We start from the raw sequence: 27241 nt of genomic DNA, 5'->3' as shown, positions 1-27241 counted from the left end.
GACACAGAATCTGAAATCAAAATAGGCTTAGTATCAGAATCCTCCATAACTGAATCTGAAATTAACACAGTCTCAGCATCAGAATCCTCCATAACTGGATAGAGGATATTAACATATGGACTAAATTAGTAAAAACAAAAAACGGCACCTGACACCCCCCAATGGCTGGGGCACTCACCACCTCCTATGACCAGACCCCTGCGGACTAGAAAATTTCCTCCGCCAGGCGGTCGGGAATGCAGAAATGGAAAAACAGAACGTAGCCACCTCTGAACACAAGGTGAACAGTACAGTCCAAAAAAGTGCGCCCAACCAAAAGGCTGCGTCACTTCCAAAGGCCTCAATGTTCCCACCATGAGCCCAGTAAACATCACACATAAGCAGGTTGAATCACATAACAAACATGATTATAACCCCCCCTGTTCAATAACCACCCTCAGGAGATATTAACCCTTGATTCCAAGTTACTAAAAGAGACTCACTGAGACCCTTATGTTTAGACCTGCAAGGTGGTAGCCTCTCGGGAAACATTTACATTACAGTATATTGACGAATAAAGTAAAATTAAACGATCTTACCGGAATCTACACCGTGGAACAGGAATACGGCCCTTCAAGTGTGACTGATAGTAGCATCGCCTCCACCATGGACTTGAGAGAAGAAAGCAGGCAGCAAAGCGAAGTTCGACAACGCCGATTGCTTGAGGAGCTGTTAATATGAGTCGGATGGTTTTGCAGAAAGAAACTCCCTGCATCTCCAGACTCTAACTTTCATCCAAGACCTCACTGAGAGACTGACAGGACTACTTAAAATTCCTGTCCCATGCCGAAGAGTACTACCCTCCATAAGAGAGACAAAAACAAAAATTAAAAATTCTGACACTCCTGGGACAAAAGGCAAAGAATGATTGGGGGATGAGGGGAGTGGGAGGAGTATTTGAGCATTTGGCTGGGTTGTCTTTGCCTCCTCCTGAATGCAGCTGTGGACTCTTTCCATTTAAGAAGAAAATGGATCTTTGTATGGAGGAGATGAAGTGGCAGTGAGCCATACAGGCTACAAAATCTACAGTTCATTGTTTTACATTATACAAACTTTGTGTTAAGTTGCACTTGAGATGGCATATGGTTCTGACGAGAATTCACAGAATCTTTCCTTAGAGACCGGCCACCTGTTGGAGAGGGTATAATCAGCTAGATACACAAATCCATGTCTGGTAGGACTGCACCAAGTTGAGGACATTGTGGTCCCACATAGATGAACTTTTGGGGCAGCAAGGGCTTGTTCAGGGATTTAAAGGTTGATACTGATCTATTCCATATTGGCTTAGGCAAATTGCAGAAACCGGCCAGAACCTTATGTATTTATATTCTGATGGTCAAAAAACTTGCAAAAACTAGGAACTGGATGAGAAACACACCAGTCACTTTTACGGTGAAACTGTGGGTTATCTAAGTAGAATGGAAGAATATCCCTTAGGTTTAGTGGACCGATCTGGTTTCTATTGGCTGGTTTGGATTGCTTGGGACGATTGGGAAAAGGCCAGACAGTTGATAATGCATATTTTGCTGATATTAGGAGACATAGGGGAAAATGTTTCTGTTTTTTCCCCTCTCTTTTCCTTCTTCCCCCTCTAGCATCTTAAACCCGCAATCATTTTAGGTTTCATTTTTCTACTTGAGAGCTGTTCTAATCTGACATACCCATACTATCTGAGACAACCCACAAAGTCCAACTATATCTCCTGCAATGCAATTTCTTTATGTGTCCAGAAGTCCAAAAGTGGCTTCAATTTGAGTGGGAGGTCTATAAGTAACAATTTATAGAAAATTGAGGTGTATTACTGTGTCTCCAGTTTTTCTTATGAGTAATATATCATACTACTTCTACTGCTATTGTGATACACTGCAAGTTTGTAACATTTATGAGCTGTGTTCTGATGTCTTTATGTACGTTCTTCTTTTTTTTTTATTGTATGCCTAAACACCTAAATAAAATATTATTTTTATTAAAAATATATATATATTTTTGCTGAAGGGATTTGTTAGGCAAACCTGGAATTCCATTTCCCTGCTGTAGCTTTGAGTATGTTGAGCTCTCACACAAGCATTCCCTCCTTAAAATAACTTACTTTGGGGACCTTTAGGACCAAGCTGGAATCTCCTTCTCATTTCTATTATTTCCTTGTACACTACACATGTGAAGTTTCAGTATCTCGCCCTTGCAAGCCAGGCTTCAACATCATTACATTAATTGTTCCTAACATAAAAAAAGCACTCAGAGAGAGCATATTGACCTAGAGAAAGCAAAGATTTTTTCACCAATAATAAATAGGGACAGATAGAATGCATCTCCAAGTTTCACTTCTGGAACAGGAACACATTTCATTGCAGGGCTTGAGAAATGTGATCATAATCTAGGAGCCAGCCCATACATTAAGGAGCCAGAAACTGTATATATTAATACTACTCACACACATGCATTACAGAATAAATAGCCCAATAAAAGATGGATTTGTATTTCACAGCTGCAAGGTCTAGAAAGGATACAGCCGCACCAAGCTAAATTTTAGGTGCCATGAGTGGCTTAAAGACTCTAAAACAAGGCGCCAGAGCATTATTTTAAGGAGCCAGTGGCTTCCTGGCTCCTGGGCTTGTTGAGCTCTGTTCTATCAAACAGCCTGTCCTGATGTTAGGAAGAAACCTCTGTTTTAATTTGTTTTCTACTTTAATCAAATAAAGTGTGGTTATTATATGTACTGTATATCAAAAGAATGTTATAATTAGAGATGCATAGCACCAATGGCAAGTGTTACTTTATAAATCATATATTGCTATTTTGTAGCATATGAGGTACTGAGATTAGGCTAATAATGAATGTTAAAGGAATAGTCTAGTCAAAATGAAACTCATGATTCAGACAGAGCAGCAATTTTAAGCAACTTTCGTATTTACTTCTATTATCAATGTTTCTTTTCCCTTGGTATCTTTATTTGAATGTAAGCTTAGAAGCCAGCTCATTTTTGGTTCAGCACTTGCTGATTGGTGGCTACATTTAGACATCAATCAGAAAGTGCTACTCAGGGGCTGAACCAAAAATGGGCAGGCTCCTATGCTTACATTCTTGTTTTTCCAAATAAAAATACCAAGAGAACAAAGAAAAAACAGAATTTATGCTTACCTGATAAATTACTTTCTCTTGCGGTGTATCCAGTCCACGGATTCATCCTTTACTTGTGGGATATTCTCATTCCCTACAGGAAGTAGCAAAGAGAGCACACAGCAAAGCTGTCCATATAGCTCCCCCTCTAGCTCCACCCCCCAATCATTCAACCAAAGGTTAGGAAGAAAAAGGAGAAACCATAGGGTGCAGTGGTGACTGTAGTTTAAACAAAAATTTTTTTACCTGACTTAAATGCCAGGGCGGGCCATGGACTGGATACACCGCAAGAGAAAGTAATTTATCAGGTAAGCATAAATTCTGTTTTCTCTTGCAAGGTGTATCCAGTCCACGGATTCATCCTTTACTTGTGGGATACCAATACCAAAGCTTTAGGACACGGATGAAGGGAGGAAACAAGACAGGTACCTTAAACGGAAGCAAAAGTATCGAATTTGTAAAATTTGGCAAAAGTATGCAGTGAAGACCAAGTCGCTGCCTTACAAATCTGTTCAACAGAAGCCTCATTTTTGAAAGCCCATGTGGAAGCCACTGCTCTGGTAGAATGAGCAGTAATTGTTTCAGGAGGCTGCTGGCCAGTAGTCTCATAGGCCAAACGGATGATGCTTTTCAGCCAAAAGGAAAGAGAGGTAGCAGTCACTTTCTGACCTCTCCTCTTACCAGAATAGATAACAAACAAGGAAGATGTTTGTCTGAAATCCTTAGTTGCTTGTAAATAGAACTTTAAAGCACGAACTACATCAAGATTGTGTAATAGACGTTCCTTCTTCGAAGATAGATTAGGACACAGAGAAGGAACAACTATTTCCTGGTTAATATTCTTGTTAGAAACAACTTTAGGAAGAAAACCAGGCTTGGTACGCAAAACTACCTTATCTGCGTCGAACACCAGGTAAGGTGAATCACACTGTAAGGCAGATAATTCTGAAACTCTTCGAGCAGAAGAGATAGCTATCAAAAACAAAACTTTCCAAGATAACAACTTAATGTCTATGGAATGTAAAGGTTCAAACGGAACCCTTTGAAGAACTGAAAGAACTAGATTCAAACTCCATGGCGGAGCCACAGGTTTATAGACAGGCTTGATTCTGACTAAAGCCAGAGCAAACGCTTGAATGTCTGGTACCTCTGCCAGACGCTTGTGTAACAGGATAGACAAAGCAGATATTTGTCCTTTTAAGGAACTAGCTGACAATCCTTTCTCCAGTCCTTCTTGGAGAAAGGACAATATCCTGGGAATCCTAATCTTACTCCATGAGTAACCCTTGGATTCACACCAACAAAGATATTTCCGCCATATCTTATGGTAGATTTTCCTGGTGACAGGCTTTCTAGCCTGAATCAGAGTATCTATAACTGACTCAGAGAACCCACGCTTTGATAGAATTAAGCGTTCAATCTCCAAGCAGTCAGACGTAGAGAAACTAAATTTGGATGCTTAAACGGACCCTGTATTAGAAGATCCTGCCTCATTGGCAGTGTCCATGGTGGGACAGATGACATGTCCACTAGGTCTGCATACCAAGTCCTGCGTGGCCACGCAGGCGCTATCAGAATCACTGAAGCCTTCTCCTGCTTGATTCTGGCAACCAGACGCGGGAGGAGAGTTTATTTTGGTTACTTCCGTCATCGCTAGGGAACTCTTTGTTCCCCCCTGATGATTGACGTAAGCTACAGTTGTGATGTTGTCCGACTGAAATCTGATTAATTTGGCCGCCGCTAGTTGAGGCCATGCCTGATGAGCGTTGAATATCGCCATCAGTTTCAGAATGTTTATCGGGAGAAGAGTTTCTTCCCGAGACCATAAGCCCTGAGCTTTCAGTGAGTCCCAGACCGCACCCCAGCCTAACAGACTGGCGTTGGTCGTTACGATGATTCACTCTGGCCTGCGGAAACATATTCCTTGAGACAGGTGATCCTTAGACAACCACCAGAGAAGAGAATCTTTGGTCTCCTGGTCCAACTGAATTTGAGGAGACAAATCTGCATAATCCCCATTCCACTGTTTGAGCATGCATAGTTGCAGTGGTCTGAGGTGTATCCGAGCAAAAGGGACTATGTCCATTGCCGCAACCATTAGTCCGATTGTCTCCATGCACTGAGCCACAGATGGCCGAGGAATGGAATAAAGAGCTCGGCAAGTAGTTAAGAGTTTTAGCTTTCTGACCTCCGTCAGAAATATTTTCATTTCTACCGAGGGTTCCTAGGAATGGAACTCTTGTGAGGGGGGAGAGAGAACTCTTATTGATGTTCACCTTCCACCCGTGAGACCTCAGAAAGGCCAATACAATCTCTGTGTGAGACTTGGTTCTTTGGAAAGTTGACGCTTGAATTAAGATGTCTTCTAGGTAAGGCGCCACTGCTATGCCCCGCGATCTTAGAACCGCCAGGAGGGACCCTAGCACCTTGTGAAAATTCTGGGAGCAGTGGCCAACCCGAAAGGAAGAGCCACAAACTGATAATGCTTGTCCAGAAAGGCGAACCTGAGAAACTGGTGATGATCTTTGTGGATAGGAATGTGCAGATACGCATCCTTTAGATCCACGGTAGTCATATATTGACCCTCCTGGATCATTGGTAAGATTGTCCGAATGATCTCCATCTTGAATGATGGGACTCTGAGGAATTTGTTTAGAATTTTGAGATCCAGGATTGGTCTGAAAGTTCCTTCTTTTTTTGGGAACCACAAACAGGTTTGAGTAAAACCCCAGTCCTTGCTCTGCAATTGGAACTGGGTGGATCACTCACATTGTATGTAGATCTTCTACACAGCGTAAAAACGCCTCTTTCTTTGTCTGATCTGTAGACAGACGAGAAATGTGGAACCTTCCCCTTGGAGGAGAGTCCTTGAATTCTAGAAGGTATCCCTGGGCTACAATCTCTAATGCCCAAGGATCGTGTACATCTCTTGCCAAGGCCTGAGCGAAGAGAGAGAGTCTGCCCCTACTAGATCCGGTCCCGGATCGAGGGCTACCCCTTCATGCTGTCTTGGTGGCAGCTGCAGGCTTTCTGGCCTGTTTACCCTTATTCCAGCCCTGGTAAGGTTTCCAGTTTGCCTTGGGCTGTGAAGCGTTACCCTCTTGCTTTGCAGCCGGAGAGGATGAAGCGGGGCCGTTCCTGAAATTGTGAAAGGAACGAAAATTAGCTTTGTTCTTTGTTTTAAAGGCTTTGTCCTGAGGGAGAGCATGGCCTTTTCCCCCGGTGATATCTGAAATAATCTCTTTCAATTCAGGCCCGAATAGGGTCTTCCCTTTGAAAGGAATGTTCAAAAGCTTGGATTTAGACGACACATCGGCCGACCAGGACTTTAGCCATAGCGCCCTGCACGCCAAAATGGCAAAACCTGAATATTTTTTTATTTATTTGTTTTTCGCCGCTAACTTAGCTATTTGGAAAGCGGCGTCAGTGATAAAAGAATTAGCTAGCTTTAGAGCCTTAATTCTATACATAATTTCCTCATATGAGGTCTCCGTCTGGAGCGAGTCTTCCAGCGCCTCAAACAAGAAAGCAGCTGCAGTAGTTACAGGAATAATGCAGGCAATAGATTGGAGAAGAAAACCTTGTTGAACAAAAATTTTCTTAAGTAAACCCTCTAATTTTTTATCCATAGGGTCTTTAAAAGCACAACTGTCTTCAATTGGTATGGTTGTGTGTTTAGCTAGTGTAGAAACAGCCCCCTCCACCTTAGGGACCGTCTGCCATGAGTCCCGCATGGGGTCAGATATGAGGAACATTTTCTTAAAAACAGGAGGGGGGGGGGGGCAAAAGGGACACCTGGCCTATCCCACTCCCTAGTAACGATATCCGCAATCCTCTTAGGGACCGGAAACGCATCCGTGTAAACAGGGACCTCTAGGTACTTGTCCATTTTACTCAATTTCTCTGGGATCACCAAAGGGTCACAGTCATCCAGAGTAGCTAATACCTCCCTAAGTAAAACACGGAGGTGTTCTAGTTTAAATTTAAAAGCCAATGTATCTGAATCTGTCTGGGGAGGAACCCTTCCTGAATCAGAGACTTCTCCCTCAGACATCAAATCCCTCGCTCCCACTTCAGAGCGTTGTGAGGGTATATCGGATACGGCTACCAAAGCGTCAGAATGCTCATAATCTGTTCTTAAAACAGAGCTATCACACTTTGCAGGTAACATGGGCAGTTTAGATAAGAAGGCTGTAAGGGAATTATCCATGACTGCCGCTAAGTCTTGTAATGTAAAAGGGTTAGACGCACTAGAGGTACTAGGCGTCGCTTGCGTGGGCGTAACTGGCTGTGACACTTGGGGAGAGGCAGACGGGCTACCCTCGTTACCTTCAGTCTGAGAATCATCTTGGGCCACATTCTTAAGTGCAACAATATGATCTTTAAAGTGTATAGACATATCAGTACAAGTGGGACACATTCTAAGAGGGGGTTCCACCATGGCTTCTAAACACACTGAACAATGATTTTCCTTAGTGTCAGACATGTTTAACAAACTAGTAGAGTACACAAACAGGCTTGGAATCACTTTAATCAAATAAAAAACACAATTTGAAAAAAACGTTACTGTGCCTTTAAGAGATAAAAAGAGCACACAATTTTACAAAACTGTGAAAAATGCAGCAATCTTTCTGAAATTTTCACAGTATGTAGCTAAAGCCTTAATAAGATTGCACCCCAAGTTTCAAAACGATTAACCCCTTAATGCACAAACCGGAGCAGCCTAAAGCCAACACCTGGTTAAATCACTACAGCACCTTGCCACAGCCTTGCTGTGGCCCTACCTTCCCTTAGGGATCAGATTTGGGGAAATATAGCTTATTTTAGGCCCTCAAACATCAGCAGGACCCTCCATGTGAAACAGCATGAACTTCTCTGCAATTCTAACTGTGCATCTGAGGCAATTAGGCCCCTCCCACTCTACTCCGGAGCTGTGAGGCCTAGTAAATCACTCCTAAGTGACTAAAAAACAGCCATGTGGTAATAACCCCAGAAAAAACCCCAAAAGGGCTTTCAAAGTGTCTTGCAAAACGATTTTTCCTTAGCCAAACAATCGATTGCCCTGAATAAGTGTCAACCAGTATATTAGCCCTATTATGTAAGCATTCAATTCCTTACTAAGTCTGTGAACATAGCTTACCCTCCCCTCATGGGGATCTTGTCAGTCTTCTAGAATTATCTCAGTCTTGTCTAGAAATAAATGACTGAACATACCTTATTGCAGATCACCCTGCAAACTGTTTCCCCCAACTGAAGTTTTCTGGTACTCCTCAGTCCTGTGTGGGAACAGCAGTGGATTTTAGTTACAACATGCTAAAATCATTTTCCTCTCAGCAGAAATCTTCATCACTTTTCTGCTAGAGAGTAAATAGTACAAACCGGTACCATTTAAAATAACAAACTTTTGATTGAAGATAATAAAGCTCTCTTTGCTACTTCCTGTAGGGAATGAGAATATCCCACAAGTAAAGGATGAATACGTGGACTGGATACACCTTGCAAGAGAAATTGATAATAGGAGTAAATTAGAAAGTTGCTTAAAATTGCATGCTCTATCTGAATCATGAAAGTTTAATTTTGGCTAGACTATTCCTTTAAGCTACCAGGCATACAGAGAGATCACAATTAATGCTCACAGACATCTAAAAAAATAAGATATTACAGTATTTTCACAATTTATTTATAACGTACTAACATGTTCAGCAGCACTAAAACATTAGAAGCAATGTTTATATAATAACAACATTTAGTAAACAGATTGCAAAAGAGGACAATAACCCCGCCTGTGAGTTACCATCTGTGATAATAAACCTGGGTGCTAAGCCTTCCAATAAAAAAACCTTGATGAACTCCGTAATGCACTCATAGTCATAGAATATTTTCCTGATGCAGATAGATTTTTTTTTTGACAAAACTCTGACAACAATGATAACAATACATTTAAAAGAAATTAACATAAACAGATAAATATTACACTTGTTATTAAAGCTATAAAGATCATTTCCCATTATTTAAAAAAAAAACAGAATTTATGCTTACCTGATAAATTACTTTCTCCAACGGTGTGTCCGGTCCACGGCGTCATCCATAACTTGTGGGAATATCTCTTCCCCAACAGGAAATGGCAAAGAGCACAGCAAAAGCTGTCCATATAGTCCCTCCTAGGCTCCGCCCACCCCAGTCATTCGACCGACGGACAGGAGAAAAAACAGGAGAAACTATAGGGTGCCGTGGTGACTGTAGTTAAAGAAATAAATTTATCAAACCTGATTAAAAAACCAGGGCGGGCCATGGACCGGACACACCGTTGGAGAAAGTAATTTATCAGATAAGCATAAATTCTGTTTTCTCCAACATTGGTGTGTCCGGTCCACGGCGTCATCCATAACTTGTGGGAACCAATACCAAAGCTTTAGGACACGGATGAAGGGAGGGAGCCAATCAGGTTACCTAAACGGAAGGCACCACGGCTTGCAAAACCTTTCTCCCAAAAATAGCCTCCGAAGAAGCAAAAGTATCAAATTTGTAGAATTTGGCAAAAGTGTGCAGGGAAGACCAAGTCGCTGCCTTACATATCTGATCAACAGAAGCCTCGTTCTTGAAGGCCCATGTGGAAGCCACAGCCCTAGTAGAGTGAGCTGTGACTCTTTCAGGAGGCTGCCGTCCGGCAGTCTCATAAGCCAATCGGATGATGCTTTTCAGCCAAAAGGAAAGAGAGGTAGCAGTAGCTTTTTGACCTCTCCTTTTACCAGAATAGACGACAAACAGAGAAGATGTTTGTCTGAAATCCTTTGTTGCTTCTAGATAAAACTTTAAAGCACGGACTACATCTAAATTATGTAACAAACGTTCCTTCTTTGAAACTGGATTCGGACACAAAGAAGGTACAACTATTTCCTGGTTAATATTCTTGTTGGAAACAACCTTTGGAAGAAAACCAGGTTTTGTACGCAAAACGACCTTATCTGAATGGAACACCAGATAGGGCGGAGTACACTGCAGAGCAGATAACTCAGAAACTCTTCTAGCAGAAGAAATAGCAACTAAAAACAAAACTTTCCAAGATAACAACTTAATATCTATGGAATGTAAAGGTTCAAACGGAACCCCTTGGAGAACTGAAAGAACTAAATTTAAACTCCAGGGAGGAGTCAACGGCCTGTAAACAGGCTTGATCCTGACCAAAGCCTGAACAAAGGCTTGAACATCTGGCACAGCTGCCAGCCGTTTGTGTAACAAGACAGATAAAGCAGAAATCTGTCCCTTTAGAGAACTCGCTGATAATCCCTTATCCAAACCCTCTTGTAGGAAGGAAAGGATCCTAGGAATTTTAATCTTACTCCATGAGAATCCCTTGGATTCACACCAACAGATATATCTTTTCCATATTTTATGGTAAATCTTTCTAGTTACAGGTTTTCTGGCTTGTACCATATCTATCGTACCGTATGTACCGTATCTATCAGAGAATCCGAAAACCCACGCTTAGATAAAATCAAGCATTCAATTTCCAAGCCGTCAGCTGGAGAGAGACTAGATTTGGGTGTTTGAATGGACCCTGTACCAGAAGATCTTGTCTCAAAGGTAGCTTCCATGGTGGAGCCGGTGACATATTCACCAGGTCTGCATACCAAGTCCTGCGTGGCCACGCAGGAGCTATCAAAATCTACGAGGCCCTCTCCTGTTTGATCCTGGCTACCAGCCTGGGAATGAGAGGAAACGGTGGAAAAACGTAAGCTAGGTTGAAGGTCCAAGGCGCTACTAATGCATCCACTAGAGTCGCCCTGGGATCCCTGGATCTGGACCCGTAGCAAGGAACTTTGAAGTTCTGACGAGACGCCATCAGATCCATGTCTGGAATGCCCCATAATTGCGTCAACTGGGCAAATATCTCCGGGTGGAGTTCCCACTCCCCCGGGCGGAATGTCTGATGACTCAGATAATCCGCCTCCCAGTTTTCCACTCCTGGGATGTGGATCGCAGATAGGTGGCAGGAGTGATCCTCCGCCCATTTTATGATCTTGGTCACTTCTCTCATCGCCAGGGAACTCCTTGTTCTCCCCTGATGGTTGATGTAAGCAACTGTCGTCATGTTGTCTGATTGGAATCTTATGAATCTGGCCTTTGCTAGCTGAGGCCAAGCTATGAGAGTATTGAATATCGCTCTCAGTTCCAGAATGTTTATCGGGAGAAGAGATTCTTCCCGAGACCATAGACCCTGAGCCTTCAGGGAGTCCCAGACCGCGCCCCAGCCCACTAGACTGGCGTCGGTCGTGACGATGACCCACTCTGGTCTGAGGAAGCTCATTCCCTGGGACAGATGATCCTGGGTTAGCCACCAAGGTAGTGAGTCTCTGGTCTCCTGATCTACTTGGATCACTGGAGACAAGTCTGTATAGTCCCCATTCCACTGTTTGAGCATGCACAGTTGTAATGGTCTTAGATGAATTCGCGCAAAAGGAACTATGTCCATTGCTGCAACCATCAATCCTACTACTTCCATGCACTGAGCTATGGAAGGTCGAGGAACAGAGTGAAGAACTTGACAAGCGTTTAGAAGCTTTGACTTTCTGACATCTGTCAGGAAAATCTTCATTTCTAACGAATCTATTATTGTCCCCAAGAAGGGGACTCTTGTCGACGGAGACAGGGAACTTTTTTTCTATGTTCACCTTCCAGCCGTGAGATCTGAGAAAGGCCAGAACGATGTCTGTGTGAGCCTTTGTCCTTGAAAGAGACGACGCTTGTATCAGAATGTCGTCCAAGTAAGGTGCCACTGCAATGCCCCTTGGTCTTAGAACCGCTAGAAGGGCTCCGAGTACCTTTGTGAAAATCCTTGGAGCCGTGGCTAGCCCGAATGGGAGGGCCACAAACTGGTAATGTTTGTCCAGAAAGGCGAACCTTAGGAACTGGTGATGATCTTTGTGGATAGGAATATGTAGATACGCATCCTTTAAATCCACGGTAGTCATAAATTGACCCTCCTGGATTGAGGGTAAAATCGTTCGGATAGTTTCCATTTTGAACTATGGTACTTTGAGAAATTTGTTTAGAATCTTTAAATCTAGAATTCCAGAAGATAATCCTGAGAAACTATTTCTAGTGCCCAGGGATCCTGAACATCTCTTGCCCAAGCCTGAGCGAAGAGAGATAGTCTGCCCCCTACTAGATCGGGTCCCGGATCGGGGGCTGCTCCTTCATGCTGTTTTGGTAGCAGCAGCAGGCTTCTTGGCCTGTTTACCCTTGTTCCAGCCTTGCATCGGTTTCCAAGCTGGTTTGGTCTGCGAAGCATTACCCTCTTGTCTAGAGGCTGCAGAGTTGGAGGTCGGTCCGTTCCTGAAGTTGCGAAAGGAACGAAAATTAGACTTATACTTGGCCTTGAAGGGCCTATCTTGTGGGAGGGCATGGCCCTTACCCCCAGTGATGTCTGAGATAATCTCTTTCAACTCTGGTCCAAAAAGGGTTTTACCCTTGAAGGGGATATTAAGCAATTTTGTCTTGGAAGATACATCCGCTGACCAAGACTTTAGCCAGAGCGCTCTGCGCGCCACAATTGCAAACCCAGAATTTTTCGCCGCTAATCTAGCTAACTGCAAAGCGGCATCTAAAATAAAGGAATTAGCTAACTTAAGTGCGTGTATTCTGTCCATAACCTCCTCATACGGAGTCTCTCTATTGAGCGACTTTTCTAGTTCCTCAAACCAGAACCACGCTGCTGTAGTGACAGGAACAATGCACGAAATGGGTTGTAGGAGGTAACCTTGCTGAACAAAAATTTTTTTAAGCAAACCCTCCAATTTTTTATCCATAGGATCTTTGAAAGCACAATTATCCTCGATAGGAATAGTAGTGCGCTTGTTTAGTGTAGAAACTGCCCCCTTGACCTTAGGGACTGTCTGCCATAAGTCCTTTCTGGGGTCGACCATAGGAAATAATTTCTTAAATATAGGAGGGGGAACAAAAGGTATGCCGGGCTTCTCCCACTCCTTGTTCACTGTGTCCGCCACCCGCTTGGGTATAGGAAAAGCGTCGGGGTGCACCAGAACCTCTAGGAACTTGTCCATCTTACACAATTTTTCTGGAATGACCAGGTTGTCACAATCATCCAGAGTAGATAAAACCTCCTTAAGCAGTGCGCGGAGGTGCTCTAATTTAAATTTAAATGTCACAACATCAGGTTCTGCTTGTTAAGAAATTCTACCTGAATCTGAAATTTCCCCATCTGACAAAACCTCCCTCATGGCCCCTTCAGAGTGGTGTGAGGGTATGACAGAACAATTATCATCAGCGCCCTCCTGCTCTACAGTGTTTAAAACAGAGCAATCGCGCTTTCTCTGAAATGCAGGCATTTTGGATAAAAAATTAGCTATGGATTTATCCATTACTGTCGCCAATTGTTGCATAGTAACAAGCATTGGCGCGCTAGAAGTACTAGGCGTCTCCTGCATGGGCAAAACTGGTGTAGACACAGAGTGAGATGAAGCAGAACTATCTTTACTCTCTTCATCTGATGAATCATCTTGGGCAACCTTACTATCTGTGACAGTACTGTCCTTACTTTGTTTGGACGCTATGGCACAATTATCACACAATTTGGAAGGGGGAGACACATTGGCTTCTATACATACAGAACATAGCTTATCTGAAGGTACAGACATGTTAAACAGGCTTAAACTTGTCAATAAAGTACAAAAAAACGTGTTAATTAAAACCGTTACTGTCTCTTTAAATTTTAAACAGGGCACACTTTATTACTGAATATGTGAAAAACAATGAATGAATTGATCAAATTTTATCAAATTTTCACCACAGTGTCTTAAAGCATTCAAAGTATTGCACCCAAATTTTCAGAGCTTTAACCCTTAAAATGAAGAAACCGGAGCCGGTTACAGGTTTAACCCCTCTACAGTCCCAGCTACAGCCTTTGCTGCGACTTTACCAAACCCAGGGGGGAATACGATACCAAATGAAGCCTTCTAGGAACCTTTTCAACTACTTTCAGATCCACACACATGCAGCTGCATGTCCTGCTCTCAAAAGTAACTGAGCAGTAATGGCGCGAAAATGAGGCCTACTACAGTGAAGGCCCTTCCTGACTGAAAAGGTGTCTAAACCAGTGCCTGACATTAAAAAACGTTCCCCAAAGTTTATAAGTGTGAAATTCAACCTCAATCTGTATAAAATGCCCAAATAAAGCAATCGATCTTGCCCATAAAAGTGTCTACCAGTTTTATAGCCCATATTAAGCCCTTTATTCTGTTTGAGACTAAGAAAATGGCTTACCGGTCCCCATGAGGGGAAATGACAGCCTTCCAGCATTACACAGTCTTGTTAGAAATATGGCTAGTCATACCTTAAGCAGAAAAGTCTGTAACTGTTTCCCCCAACTGAAGTTATTTCATCTCAACAGTCCTATGTGGAAACAGCAAACGATTTTAGTTACTGCTGCTAAAATCATATTCCTCTCACAAACAGAACTCTTCATCTTTTTCTGTTTCAGAGTAAATAGAACATACCAGCACTATTTTAAAATAACAAACTCTTGATAGTAGAATAAAAAACTACAACTAAACACCACATACTCTTAACCATCTCTGTGGAGATGTTGCCTGTGCAACGGCAAAGAGAATGACTGGGGTGGGCGGAGCCTAGGAGGGACTATATGGACAGCTTTTGCTGTGCTCTTTGCCATTTCCTGTTGGGGAAGAGATATTCCCACAAGTTATGGATGACGCCGTGGACCGGACACACCAATGTTGGAGAAAAAAAAAAAAAAAATATATATATATATATATATATATATATATATATATATATATAGGGTCTGATGAAGGGGAGCTGTCCCCGAAACGTCACGTAAATAAAAGCTTCTATTGCTAATCCTTCAGCTTCAGTCCAGCGAGTGCTGTCTTCTATTACCTTTATATATATTATATATATATATTACATTTAAGACTGCAAGCTTCAAAATCTAATATTCTCTACAAAAAGAAACATGGTAAAGACTAAATAATATTATATTTATTTAATTCAAAAAATGTTTTCTTTGAATTCAGTTTTTTTAACACACATATAGCAGTTGTAATATTTAGTACTAGTACTATTCTACAAAAAAATGTACATAAACTTTTAAGGAACATAAGTACAGAATTTATTAAACTCACATCAGTAAGAAGTTGTATGAGTAGAAACGTAATACTGACATCATGATCATTAACTGAAAAAAATACATAATACATAACTTACCACCACCAAGAGTGTAAAAACCCAGGAGGTTCTCCTAATGTGATATTTTTCTCCCATCGTATCTTTCGAAGAAAAAAGAAAAGAAAATCTATTAAATCAAATATATAGTTAACCTTCCAGGGAAAAAAAAAGCATCATTTGCATAACGATACACAAAGAAATAAAAAATGTTTAATAAAACACATCTAACGTTATGAAATTTGATGAGCTTTAAGTGAATTATTTGCTTCAATCTCTTGGTAACCTTTGTTGAAAAATATACCTAGGTAGGCTCAAGAGCTGGGAGCTAGCTGCTGATTGGTGGCTGCACATATATGCCTCTTGTCATTGGCTTATCAATGTGTTCAACTAGCTCCCACTAGTGCATTGCAATAGGTATCTATACATATATATATATATATATATATATATATATATATATATATACACACACAACCCAAATTCCGAAAAAGTTGGGACAGTATGGAAAATGCAAAAAAAAAAGACAAAAAAGTAATTTGAAAATTCATTTCACCCAATACTATATTGAAAACACATTATTAACACATTATTTGTTGTTTTGCTTTGTGAATTGAATGTATTTTTGAAAAAATAAACTCATTCAAATCTGATGACTGCAACACGTTCCAAAAAAGTTGGGACAGGGGCAATGTAGGACTAATAGTGATGTGAAAAGTTGAAATAAGTAGGTAATGTGAAACAGGTGAGGCAATCGTGTAATCATAGTATATAAGGAGCCTCCAAAATAGGCCTAGTCCTTCAAGAGCAAGGATGGGTCAAGGCTCGGCAATCTGCCAACAGGTGCGTCGGCAAATAACCCAATACTTTGAGAACAACATTCCCCAAAGACAAAATTGGTAGGATTTTGGGCATTTCACCTTCTACAGTGCACAATATAATTAAAAGATTCAAGGAATCCGGTCCAATTTTGGTACATAAAGGGCAAGGCTGAAAACCACTTCTGAATGCATGCGATCTCCGATCCATCAGACATCACTATCTTAAAAACCGTCATGAGTCTGTAATGGATATCCTGACATGGAATACTTTGGTAAACCTTTTTCAGTCAACACCATTCGCTGCTGCATCCACAGATGCAAGTTAAGGCTTTAGTATGCAAAGCAGAAGCCATACATCAACCCTGTCCAGAAGTGTCGCCGACTTCTCTGGGCTCGGTCTCATCGGAGATGGACAGTAGCACAAAGGAATCGTATTTTATGGTCCAACGAGTCAACATTTCAAATTGTTTTTGGTGTTCTCCAGGCCAAAGAGGAAAAGGACCACGCAATCGGTTATCAGCATCAGGTCCAAAAGCCAGCATCTGTCATGATATGGGGGGGTGTCAGTGCCCATGGCATGGGTAACTTCCACATTTGTGAGAGCACCATTAACGCAGAAAGATATGTATACAATTTGGAGCAACATATGCGGCCATCCAGACGTCGTCTTTTCCAGGGACGTCCCTGCATTTTCCAGCAGGACAACGTCAAACCACATTCTGCCCAGATTACAAGCGCATAGTTGCGTAAGCAGAGAGTGCAGGTGCTAGCATGGCCTGCCTGCAGTCCTGATCTGTCTCCGATTGAAAATGTGAGGCACATTATAAGGCGCAAAATAAGGCAACAAAGTCCCCGTACAGTTGCGCAGCTGATGATGGATAATGGGGAAAATTCCCTTGGCTAAACTTAACCAACTGGTGTCTTCAGTGCCCAAATGCTTAATACGTGTTATTAAAAGAAAAGGTGATGTTACACAGTGGTAAACGGTCAACTGTCCCAACTTTTTTGGAACGTGTTGCAGTCATTAGATTTGAAATGAGTGTATATTTTCAAAAATACATTAAATTCACAAAGTAAAACATCAAATAATGTGTTAATGTGTTTCCAATAAAGTTCAGGGTGAATTGAATTTGTAAATAACTTTTTGTTTGTTTTTATTTTGCATTTTCCATACTGCTTAAACTTTTTCAGAAATGGGGTTGTATATATATATATATATATATATATATATATATATATATATATAATATTGCTTCATTCTCATTGTATCCTTTGTTGAAGGAGTAGCAATGCACTAATGGGAGGTAGCTGAAAGCCAACTGCATGAGACAAATATGTGCAGCCACCAATCAGCAGCTTCTGAGCCTACCTAGGTAAACTTTTTAACAAAGGATAGAAAGAAAATGAAACAAATCCCATAATAGAAATAAATTGTAACGTTAATCAAAATGGAATGCTCTGTCAAAATCATGAAAGAAAAAAAGCTGAGTTTAATGTCCCTTTAACTAAACAAATAAATGCAATAATTTTCTGGCTTTTGATATTTGCTTTAGTTAAAAAGTGTTTTTCATTTAATAAATTAGTCAGAGCTGTTTGCTGTATATATGTAGAGTCTAGAGAACCCCATTGCAAACAGCACAGCAAACGTCTTTCCAGATACAGCTAGGAACGTAATGAAGCATAATAATTTCTAGAAGAATATAAAGAGGGAAAAACAGAATTTATGCTTACCTGATAAATTACTTTCTCTTGCAGTGTATCCAGTCCACGGATTCATCCATTACTTGTGGGATATTCTCATTCCCTACAGGAAGTGGCAAAGAGAGCACACATCAGAGCTGTCCATATAGCTCCCCCTCTAGCTCCACCCCCCAGTCATTCGACCAAAGGTTAGGAAGAAAAAGGAGAAACCATAGGGTGCAGTGGTGACTGTAGTTTAAACGAAATTTTACCTGACTTAAATGCCAGGGCGGGCCGTGGACTGGATACACTGCAAGAGAAAGTAATTTATCAGGTAAGCATAAATTCTGTTTTCTCTTGCAAGGTGTATCCAGTCCATGGATTCATCCATTACTTGTGGGATACCAATACCAAAGCTTTAGGACACGGATGAAGGGAGGGAACAAGACAGGTACCTTAAACGGAAGGCACCACTGCTTGCAAAACCTTTCTCCCAAAAATAGCCTCCAAAGAAGCAAAAGTATCGAATTTGTAAAATTAGGAAAAAGTATGCAGTGAAGACCAAGTCGCAGCCTCGTTTTTAAAAGCCCATGTGGAAGCCAATGCTCTAGTAGAATGAGCAGTAATTGTTTCAGGAGGCTGCTGGCCAGCAGTCTCATAGGCCAAACGGATGATGCTTTTCAGCCAAAAGGAAAGAGAAAAAGCAGTCGCTTTCTGACCTCTCCTCTTACCAGAATAGATAACAAACAAGGAGGATGTTTGTCTGAAATCCTTAGTTGCTTGTAAATAGAATTTTAAAGCACGAACCACATCAAGATTGTGTAACAGACGTTCCTTCTTCGAAGAAGGATTAGGACACAGAGAAGGAACAACTATTTCCTGGTTAATATTCTTGTTAGAAACAACTTTAGGAAGAAAACTAGGTTTGGTACGCAAAACTACCTTATCTGCGTGGAACACCAGGTAAGGTGAATCACACTGTAAGGCAGATAATTCTGAAACTCTTCGAGCAGAAGATATAGCTACCAAAAACAAAACTTTCCAAGATAATAACTTAATATCTATGGAATGTAAAGGTTCAAACGGAACCCCTTGAAGAACTGAAAGAACTAGATTTAGACTCCATGGTGGAGCCACAGGTTTATAGACAAGCTTGATTCTGACTAATGCCTGAGCAAACGCTTGAACGTCTGGTACCTCTGCCAGACGCTTGTGTAAAAGAATAGACAGAGCAGATATCTGTCCCTTTAAGGAACTAGCTGACAATCCTTTCTCCAATCCTTCTTGGAGAAAAGACAATATCCTGGGAATCCTAATCTTACTCCATGAGTAACCATTGGATTCACACCAACAAAGATATTTTCGCCATATCTTATGGTAGATTTTCCTGGTGACAGGCTTTCTAGCCTGAATCAGAGAAACCACGCTTTGATAGGATTAAGCGTTCAATCTCCAAGCAGTCAGACGCAGAGAAACTAGATTTGGATGCTTGAATGGACCCTGTATTAGAAGATCCTGCCTCATTGGCAGTGTCCATGGTGGGACAGATGACATGTCCACTAGGTCTGCATACCAAGTCCTGCGTGGCCATGCAGGCGCTATCAGAATCACCGAAGCATTCTCCTGCTTGATTCTGGCGACCAGACGAGGGAGAAGAGGAAACGGTGGGAAAACATAAGCCAGATTGAAGGACCAAGGCGCTGCTAGAGCATATATCAATACCGCCTTGGGGTCCCTGGACCTGGATCCGTAGAGAGGAAGTTTGGTGTTCTGACAGGACGCCATCAGATCCAACTCTGGAGTGCCCCATAGCTGAGTCAGCTGGGCAAATACCTCTGGGTTGAGTTCCCACTCTCCCGGGTGAAAAGTCTGACGACTTAGAAAATCTGCCTCCCAGTTGTCTACTCCTGGGATGTGAATTGCTGAGAGATGGCAGGAGTGATCCTCCGCCCACCTGATTATTTTGGTTACTTCCTTCATCGCTAGGGAACTCTTTGTTCCCCCCTGATGATTGATGTAAGCTACAGTCGTGATGTTGTCCGACTGAAATCTGATGAATTTGGCCGCAGCTAGTTGAGGCCATGCCTGAAGCGCGTTGAATATCGCCCTCAGTTCCAGAATGTTTATCGGGAGAAGAGCTTCTTCCCGAGACCATAAGCCCTGAGCTTTCAGGGAGTCCCAGACTGCACCCCAGCCTAACAGACTGGCGTCGGTCATTACAATGATCCACTCTGGTCTGCGGAAACATATTCCCTGAGACAGGTGATCCTGAGACAACCACCAGAGAAGAGAATCTCTGGTCCCCTGGTCCAACTGTATTTGAGGAGACAAATCTGCATAATCCCCATTCCACTGTTTGAGCATGCACAGTTGCAGTGGTCTAAGATGTATTCGAGCAAAAGGGACTATGTCCATTGCCGCTACCATTAATCCGATTGCCTCCATGCACTGAGCTACAGATGGCCGAGGAATGGAATGAAGAACTCGGCAAGTAGTTAAAAGTTTTAACTTTCTGACCTCCGTCAGAAATATTTTCATTTCTACCGAATCTATCAGAGTTCCTGGGAATGGAACCCTCGTGAGTGGGGATAGAGAACTCTTTTTGACGTTCATCTTCCACCCATGAGACCTCAGAAAGGCCAATACAATCTCCGTGTGAGACTTGGCTCTTTGAAAGGACGGCGCCTGAATTAAGATGTCGTCCAAATAAGGCGCCACTGCTATGCCCCGCGGTCTTAGAACCGCCAGAAGGGACCCTAGTACCTTTGTGAAAATTCTGGGAGCAGTGGCTAACCCGAATGGAAGAGCCACGAACTGGTAATGCTTGTCTAGAAAAGCGAACCTGAGAAACTGATGATCTTTGTGGATAGGAATGTGCAGGTACGCATCCTTTAGATCCACGGTAGTCATATATTGACCTTCCTGGATCATAGGTAAGATTGTCCGAATGGTCTCCATCTTGAATGATGGGACTCTGAGGAATCTGTTTAGAATTTTTTAGATCCAGGATTGGTCTGAAAGTTCCTTCTTTTTTGGGAACCACAAACAGGTTTGAGTAAAAACCCAGTCCTTGTTCTGCCCTTGGAACTGGGTATATCACTCCCATCGTATGTAGATCTTCTACACAGCGTAAGAACGCCTCTTTCTTTGTCTGGTCTGTGAACAGACGAGAAATGTGGAACCTTCCCCTTGGAGGGGAGTCCTTGAATTCCAGAAGATATCCCTGGGAAACAATCTCTAATGCCCAGGGATCATGAACATCTCTTGCCCAGGCCTGAGCGAAGAGAGAGAGTCTGCCCCCTACTAGATCCGGTCCCGGATCGGGGGCTACCCCTTCATGCTGTCTTGGTAGCAGCTGCAGGCTTTTTGGCCTGTTTACCCTTGTTCCAGCCCTGGTAAGGCTTCCAGGTTGCCTTGGGCTGTGAAGCGTTATCTTGCTTTGCAGCCGTAGAGGCTGAAGCGGGACCGTTCCTGAAATTACGAAAGGAACGAAAATTAGCTTTGTTTTTAGCTTTGAAAGGCTTGTCCTGATGGAGAGCATGGCCCTTTCCCCCGGTGATTTCTGAAATAATCTCTTTCAATTCTGGCTCGAAGAGGGTCTTTCCTTTGAAAGGGATATTTAACAATTTGGATTTTGATGACACGTCGGCCGACCAGGACTTGAGCCAAAGCGATCTGCACGCCATAATGGCGAAACCTGAATTTTTTGCCGCTAACTTGGCTAATTGCAAAGCGGCATCTGTGATAAAATAATTAGCCAGCTTTAGAGCCTTAATTCTATCCATAATTTCATCGTATGAGGTCTCCGTCTGGAGCGAGTCCTCCAGCGCCTCAAACCAGAAAGCAGCTGCAGTAGTTACAGGAATAATGCAGGCAATAGGTTGGAGAAGAAAACCTTGTTGAACAAAAATTTTCTTAAGTAATCCCTCTAACTTTTTATCCATAGGGTCTTTAAAAGCACAACTGTCTTCGATTGGTATGGTTGTGCGTTTAGCAAGTGTAGAAACAGCCCCCTCTACCTTAGGGACCGGTTGCCATGAGTCCCGCATAGGGTCAGTTATGGGGAACATTTTCTTAAAAATAGGGGGGGAACAAAAAGGACACCTGGTCTATCCCACTCCCTAGTAATGATATCCGCAACCCTCTTAGGGACTGGAAACGCATCAGTGTATACAGGAACCTCTAGGTACTTGTCCATTTTACACAATTTCTCTGGGACCACCATAGGGTCACAATCATCCAGAGTAGCTAATACCTCCATGAGCAATACGCGGAGGTGTTCTAATTTGAATTTAAACGCCAAAGTATCTGACTCTGCCTGATGAGAAACCTTTCCTGAGTCGGAAATTTCTCCTTCAGACATCAAATCCCTCACCCCCACTTCAGAGTGTTGTGAGGGCACATCAGGTAAGGCTACCAAAGCTTCAGACTGCTCATAATCTGTTCTTAAAACAGAGCTATCACGCTTTGCAGGGAAAAATGGCAGTTTAGATAGAAAGGCCGCAAGGGAATTATCCATGACTGCCGCTAGTTGTTGCAATGTAATAGGGGTAGATGCAGTAGAGGTACTAGGCATCGCTTGAGCGGGCGTAACTGGTTGTGACACATGGGGAGAGGTAGACGGACTATCCTCATTACCTTCAGTCTGAGAATCATCTTGGGCCACACTTTTAAGTGCAACAATATGATCTTTAAAGTGTATAGACATATTAGTGCAATTGGGACACATTCTGAGAGGGGGTTCCACCATAGCTTCTAAACACATTGAACAAGGATTTTCCTTAGTGTCAGACATGTTTAACAGACTAGTAATATGTACAAACAGGCTTAGAAATCACTTTAAACAAATAAAATACACAATTTGAAAAAACGTTACTGTGCCTTTAAGAAATAAAAAGAGCACACAATTTTACAAAACAGTTGAAATTTTCACAGTATGTACCTAAGGCCTTAATATGATTGCACCACAAGTTACAGAACGATTAACCCCTTAATGCCCAAACCGGAGCAGCCTAAAGCCAACAACCGGTTAAAGAACTACAGCACCTTGCCACAGCACTGCTGTGGCCCTACCTTGCCCTTAGGGATCAGATTTGGGGAAATAAAGCTTCTTCTAGGCCCTCAATCAGCAGCAGGACCCTCCATGTGAAGCAGCATGAACTTGCAATTCTAACTGCGCATCTGAGGCGCAAAATTAGGCCCCTCCCACTCCAGAGTTGTAAGGCCTACAAAAATCACTTTTAAGTGACTAAATTTTTGCCACGTGGAAAATAACCCCAGAGAACACTCCAAAGTGCTTAAAAAGTGTCTCCAACGAGTATTTCTTAAACCAAATAATCGATTGCCCTGAATTAGTGTCAACCAGCATAACTAGCCCTGTTATGTAAGCATTCAATTCTTTACTAAGTCTCAGAACATAGCTTACCCTCCCCACATGGGGATCTTGTCAGTCTTCTAGCATTATCTCAGTCTTGTCTAGAATAAATGACTGAACATACCTCATTGCAGTCAAGCCTGCAAACTGTTCCCCCCAACTGAAGTTTTCTGGTACTCCTCAGTCCTGTGTGGGAACAGCAATGGATTTTAGTTACAACATGCTAAAATCATCTTCCTCTCAGCAGAATTCTTCATCTTTTTTCTGCCAGAGAGTAAATAGTACAAACCGGTACCATTTAAAAATAACAAACTTTTGATTGAAGATATAAAAACTACAATTCTAACACCACATTCACTTTACCCTCCGGTAGAGAGACCCTAGTGCTTAGAGCCGGCAAAGAGAATGACTGGGGGTGGAGCTAGAGGGGGAGCTATATGGACAGCTCTGCTGTGTGCTCTCTTTGCCACTTCCTGTAGGGAATGAGAATATCCCACAAGTAATGGATGAATCCGTGGACTGGATACACCTTGCAAGAGAAATATATATTTATGGCACAAGCACATTCATTCAGTTGAATTAAAGAAAAACAAAAGTATACTTTTTTCAATCACAATTTCTTTGCATATTATTTTAGAATCCTGTTAGGGCCCAAAAACAAAAGTATACTTTTTTCAATCACAATTTCTTTGCATATTATTTTAGAATCCTGTTAGGGCCCAATAATCTAAAGCCTTCTGGGCTTGTGACATTTTTTTAAGAAATCTCGCCAGTGCATGAAGCATACGTCATAATTCTCTAAAGACAGTTTTTACCTTGAGAACAGTGTGTCTCGCAAAGCAGTGTTCCCTGCTTTTATGGATGTGAAGGTGATGCATACATAATATAGGGCTCACACAAAAAAAGTAGTTTGATAAATTGTATAAAATGAATAAATGAAATATTGAAAATAAATATGCACTGTAAAAATGTATTGTTTAATTGAATTAAAAACTGTAAAAAAAAAAAAATCGTATTTTATGGAAAAATTTAAATTCATATGGAAATGACCCAGGAGTAAATAAGATTGAAGGCACACAGTAGAAATCATAATAAAACTACACTGCACTGCAAAAACTGCTATGAAATTCGTATTAATAATACGAAATTCAAAGCGTATTGTTTTCCGTATTGTAAAATGAGCTTCCCTGCCTCTGCTAGTGGGCTTAACAGGGACATTTCATGGGATTAGTTGAAATTTTGCGAGATCAGGTGTATCTCTAAACATTTTGCCCCTGCAGATCTTACTGTTTTTTTCTAAAAAGGAAGCAAGATTGTGTCAAAATACTCAAAACACGTATTGCCCTCATAATATACAGTATATGAAAACAGGGGCAATTGTATAATAATATACACTGAAAGCAGAGCAACCTAATTTCGATTGCCTGCAGTATTTTTGCGCCACCTGCTCCCGGCTAACTTTGCTCTCACTAGCAAAGTTTGCCTTTCCAGTGTGCTCTATTACTTTCTATGGCATACATTGCGTAACTTACAGGGGCATGGAGCAGGACCATGACGTCCTAAAGGCGTTTAAAGGGATACTAAACCGAAATTTTTCTATCATGATTCAGATTCAGATAGAGCACGCAATTTTAAACAACTTTCGAATTTACTCCTATTATAAATTTTTCTATGTTCGATTGTTATCTTTATTTAAAAAGCAAGAATGTAAGCTTATGAGCACTTGGGTTGTGCTTGCTGATTTGTGGCTAATGTAGCCACCAATTAGCAAGAGTTATCCAGGGTTCTGAATAAAAAATGAGCTGGCTCCTTAGCTTGGATTCCTACTTTTTCAAATAAAGATACCAAGAGGCATCTAGGGGTTAAATACAAGGTGTTTACTAACCTTTTATCAATACAAATATGTAGATAGATAGATAGATAGATAGATAGATAGATAGAAAATTCAACTTTACATTTAAATGGGCATCTGTCTATCTTGTGAAAAAGTTCCTGGTGTTTAGCAATGGTTTCCATAGCGCAGCCTTATGCTTTCTGTTTGTATCATTCTATATTCCATGTATTACAGGGATAATAGAGTCCTTATGTTAGCTAAAAGCAGGTAATCACAAAGGTAATGCAGTTGTCTTACCGCTGCCTCTCTGCTCAGAATCCTGTTGCGATCACAAGTGTTATGAGCAGGTAATGTTAGCTTGGAATGGCAGCGCTCTGCTGGGTTTCACACCTATTACTTTCTTCATACAAAGTGGGAATTAGACCCTTCTGCCACATACTGCACTTAAATATTATAGGCAGCGCAGAGTGCTTGGCATAACAACGGAAGGAAAAGTAAGTTACAGTGTTATAATAATATCTTCTATTTTTATGGCTGCTTTAATTGCAGAACACTCTGCAACTGCACTTCTGAGAAGCCACCTTGGGGGTGTATTGGAAGAGAGTACTGCAGCTCCGCTCATTGGGGTAATCTCCAAAAAGCAGTTTGACTCATTAAGGAGAGCACCTGGAGAAAAGCAGTAGTTAAATTAGCTCTGTGCAATCTCTAAAATTCTAAAGGTGGTATTTTTATTTTTAAAGGGGCATTCTAGAGTACAAATAATGATATTTTTAATTTCAACATTTCATTTGAGACAAAATTATTTTAATTTGTTATGTGTTTGGGTTAAATGGCAAGCAAAAGTTAAAGGGGCAGTCTACACCAAACACCTTTACTACCCATTCCTTAGCTTTGCACAACCAACATAGTTAAAGTAATTTATTTTATAACATTTAAACCTCTAATTTTCTACCTGCTTCTAAGCCACTAAACACAGCCTTTTATCACATGCTTTTTTATTCGCTCACCACAACAAGAGACTGCTAAACCATATGTGCCCTATAGATAACATTGTGCTTTCTCCCGTGGAGTTGTGCACGACACTGAACTAATTGGCTAAAATGCAAGTCAATAGATAAATAGCCATGTGATCAGAGGGCTGTCAAAAGAGGCTTAGATACAAGGTAATCACAGCGGTTAAAGGGGCAGTAAATTTACAAACTAATGTTATATAATTCTGCACATAGTGCAGAATTATAGGACATTAGCTTAGTGGCAGATTTATACATTAAAGGATTGCAGAGAATTTTTATTTAAAAGTTCATTTTTCCATAACGTCGCTCCTTGCTCTACTGAGCGGGTCTGGTTCCTCCTCAGCTCATCGCGGCAACACTGTCTAGTCACAGCATGCCCAGTCGCGCCATTAAACTGAATGTAGCTTGCTCCCGCTCTGGTCTAGTAGCAGGAGCGAACTACATTCAGTTTAATAGCGCGACTGGGCATGCTGTGACTAGACAGTGTTGCCGCAATGCGCTGAGGAAAAACCAGACCCGCTCAGTAGAGCAAGGAGCAGCGTTCTGGAAAAATGAACTTTTAAATAAAAATTCTCTGCAATCCTTTAATGTATAAATCTGCCACTAAGCTAATGTCATATCATTCTGCATTATGTACAGAATTATATAACATTAGTTTGTAAGTTTACTGCCCCTTTAAAAGGATATTAATATAACCATGTTGCCTATGCAAAACTGGGAACGGGGTAATAAAGAGATTATCTATATTTTTAAACAATAAAACTTTTGGAGTAGACTGTAACTTTAAGAAGCAGCAGTCTTAAGACTGCTATTTTTTAACCTCACCCCTAAACTAATCCAACTGGGGTAATTAGCAGCCCCTGCTCTTGTGCAATTAGTTATGCAAGAGTGGAAACAGCTTTGCACAAGCGTCTTGGGCAATACTAAAGGCAACCAGAACAATTCTGCCCTTTAGTCACAATCAGAGACAGTAAACTCAAAATTAAGCTTCCATGATTTAGACAGAGCATACCATTTTAAACAACCTTCCAATTTACTTATTTTATCTAATTTGAAACATTCTACTAGGAGCTAGCAAAACACATTGGGTGAGCCTAGGACAAGAGTCGTCTGTGAGTAGACACCAATCATCAGCTAGCTCCCAGTAGTGCATTGCTGC

At 41.5% G+C, this 27241-nt stretch overlaps 1 protein-coding gene across 1 annotated transcript in view; it reads right to left on the bottom strand.

Moving 5' to 3' along the window:
- SSBP4 (single stranded DNA binding protein 4) overlaps nt 1–27241 on the bottom strand; it is a 598177-nt gene that overhangs the window by 446782 nt on the left and 124154 nt on the right. Inside the window, exon 4 of the mRNA XM_053702958.1 lies at nt 15403–15464. Coding sequence (XP_053558933.1) covers nt 15403–15464 — 62 coding nt within the window. The remainder of the gene's footprint in view (nt 1–15402; nt 15465–27241) is intronic.

Source organism: Bombina bombina, chromosome 2, assembly GCF_027579735.1.
Source record: "Bombina bombina isolate aBomBom1 chromosome 2, aBomBom1.pri, whole genome shotgun sequence".
In the NCBI taxonomy this organism is placed as follows: domain Eukaryota; kingdom Metazoa; phylum Chordata; class Amphibia; order Anura; family Bombinatoridae; genus Bombina; species Bombina bombina.
This window is presented reverse-complemented; position numbering and strand designations above follow the sequence as displayed.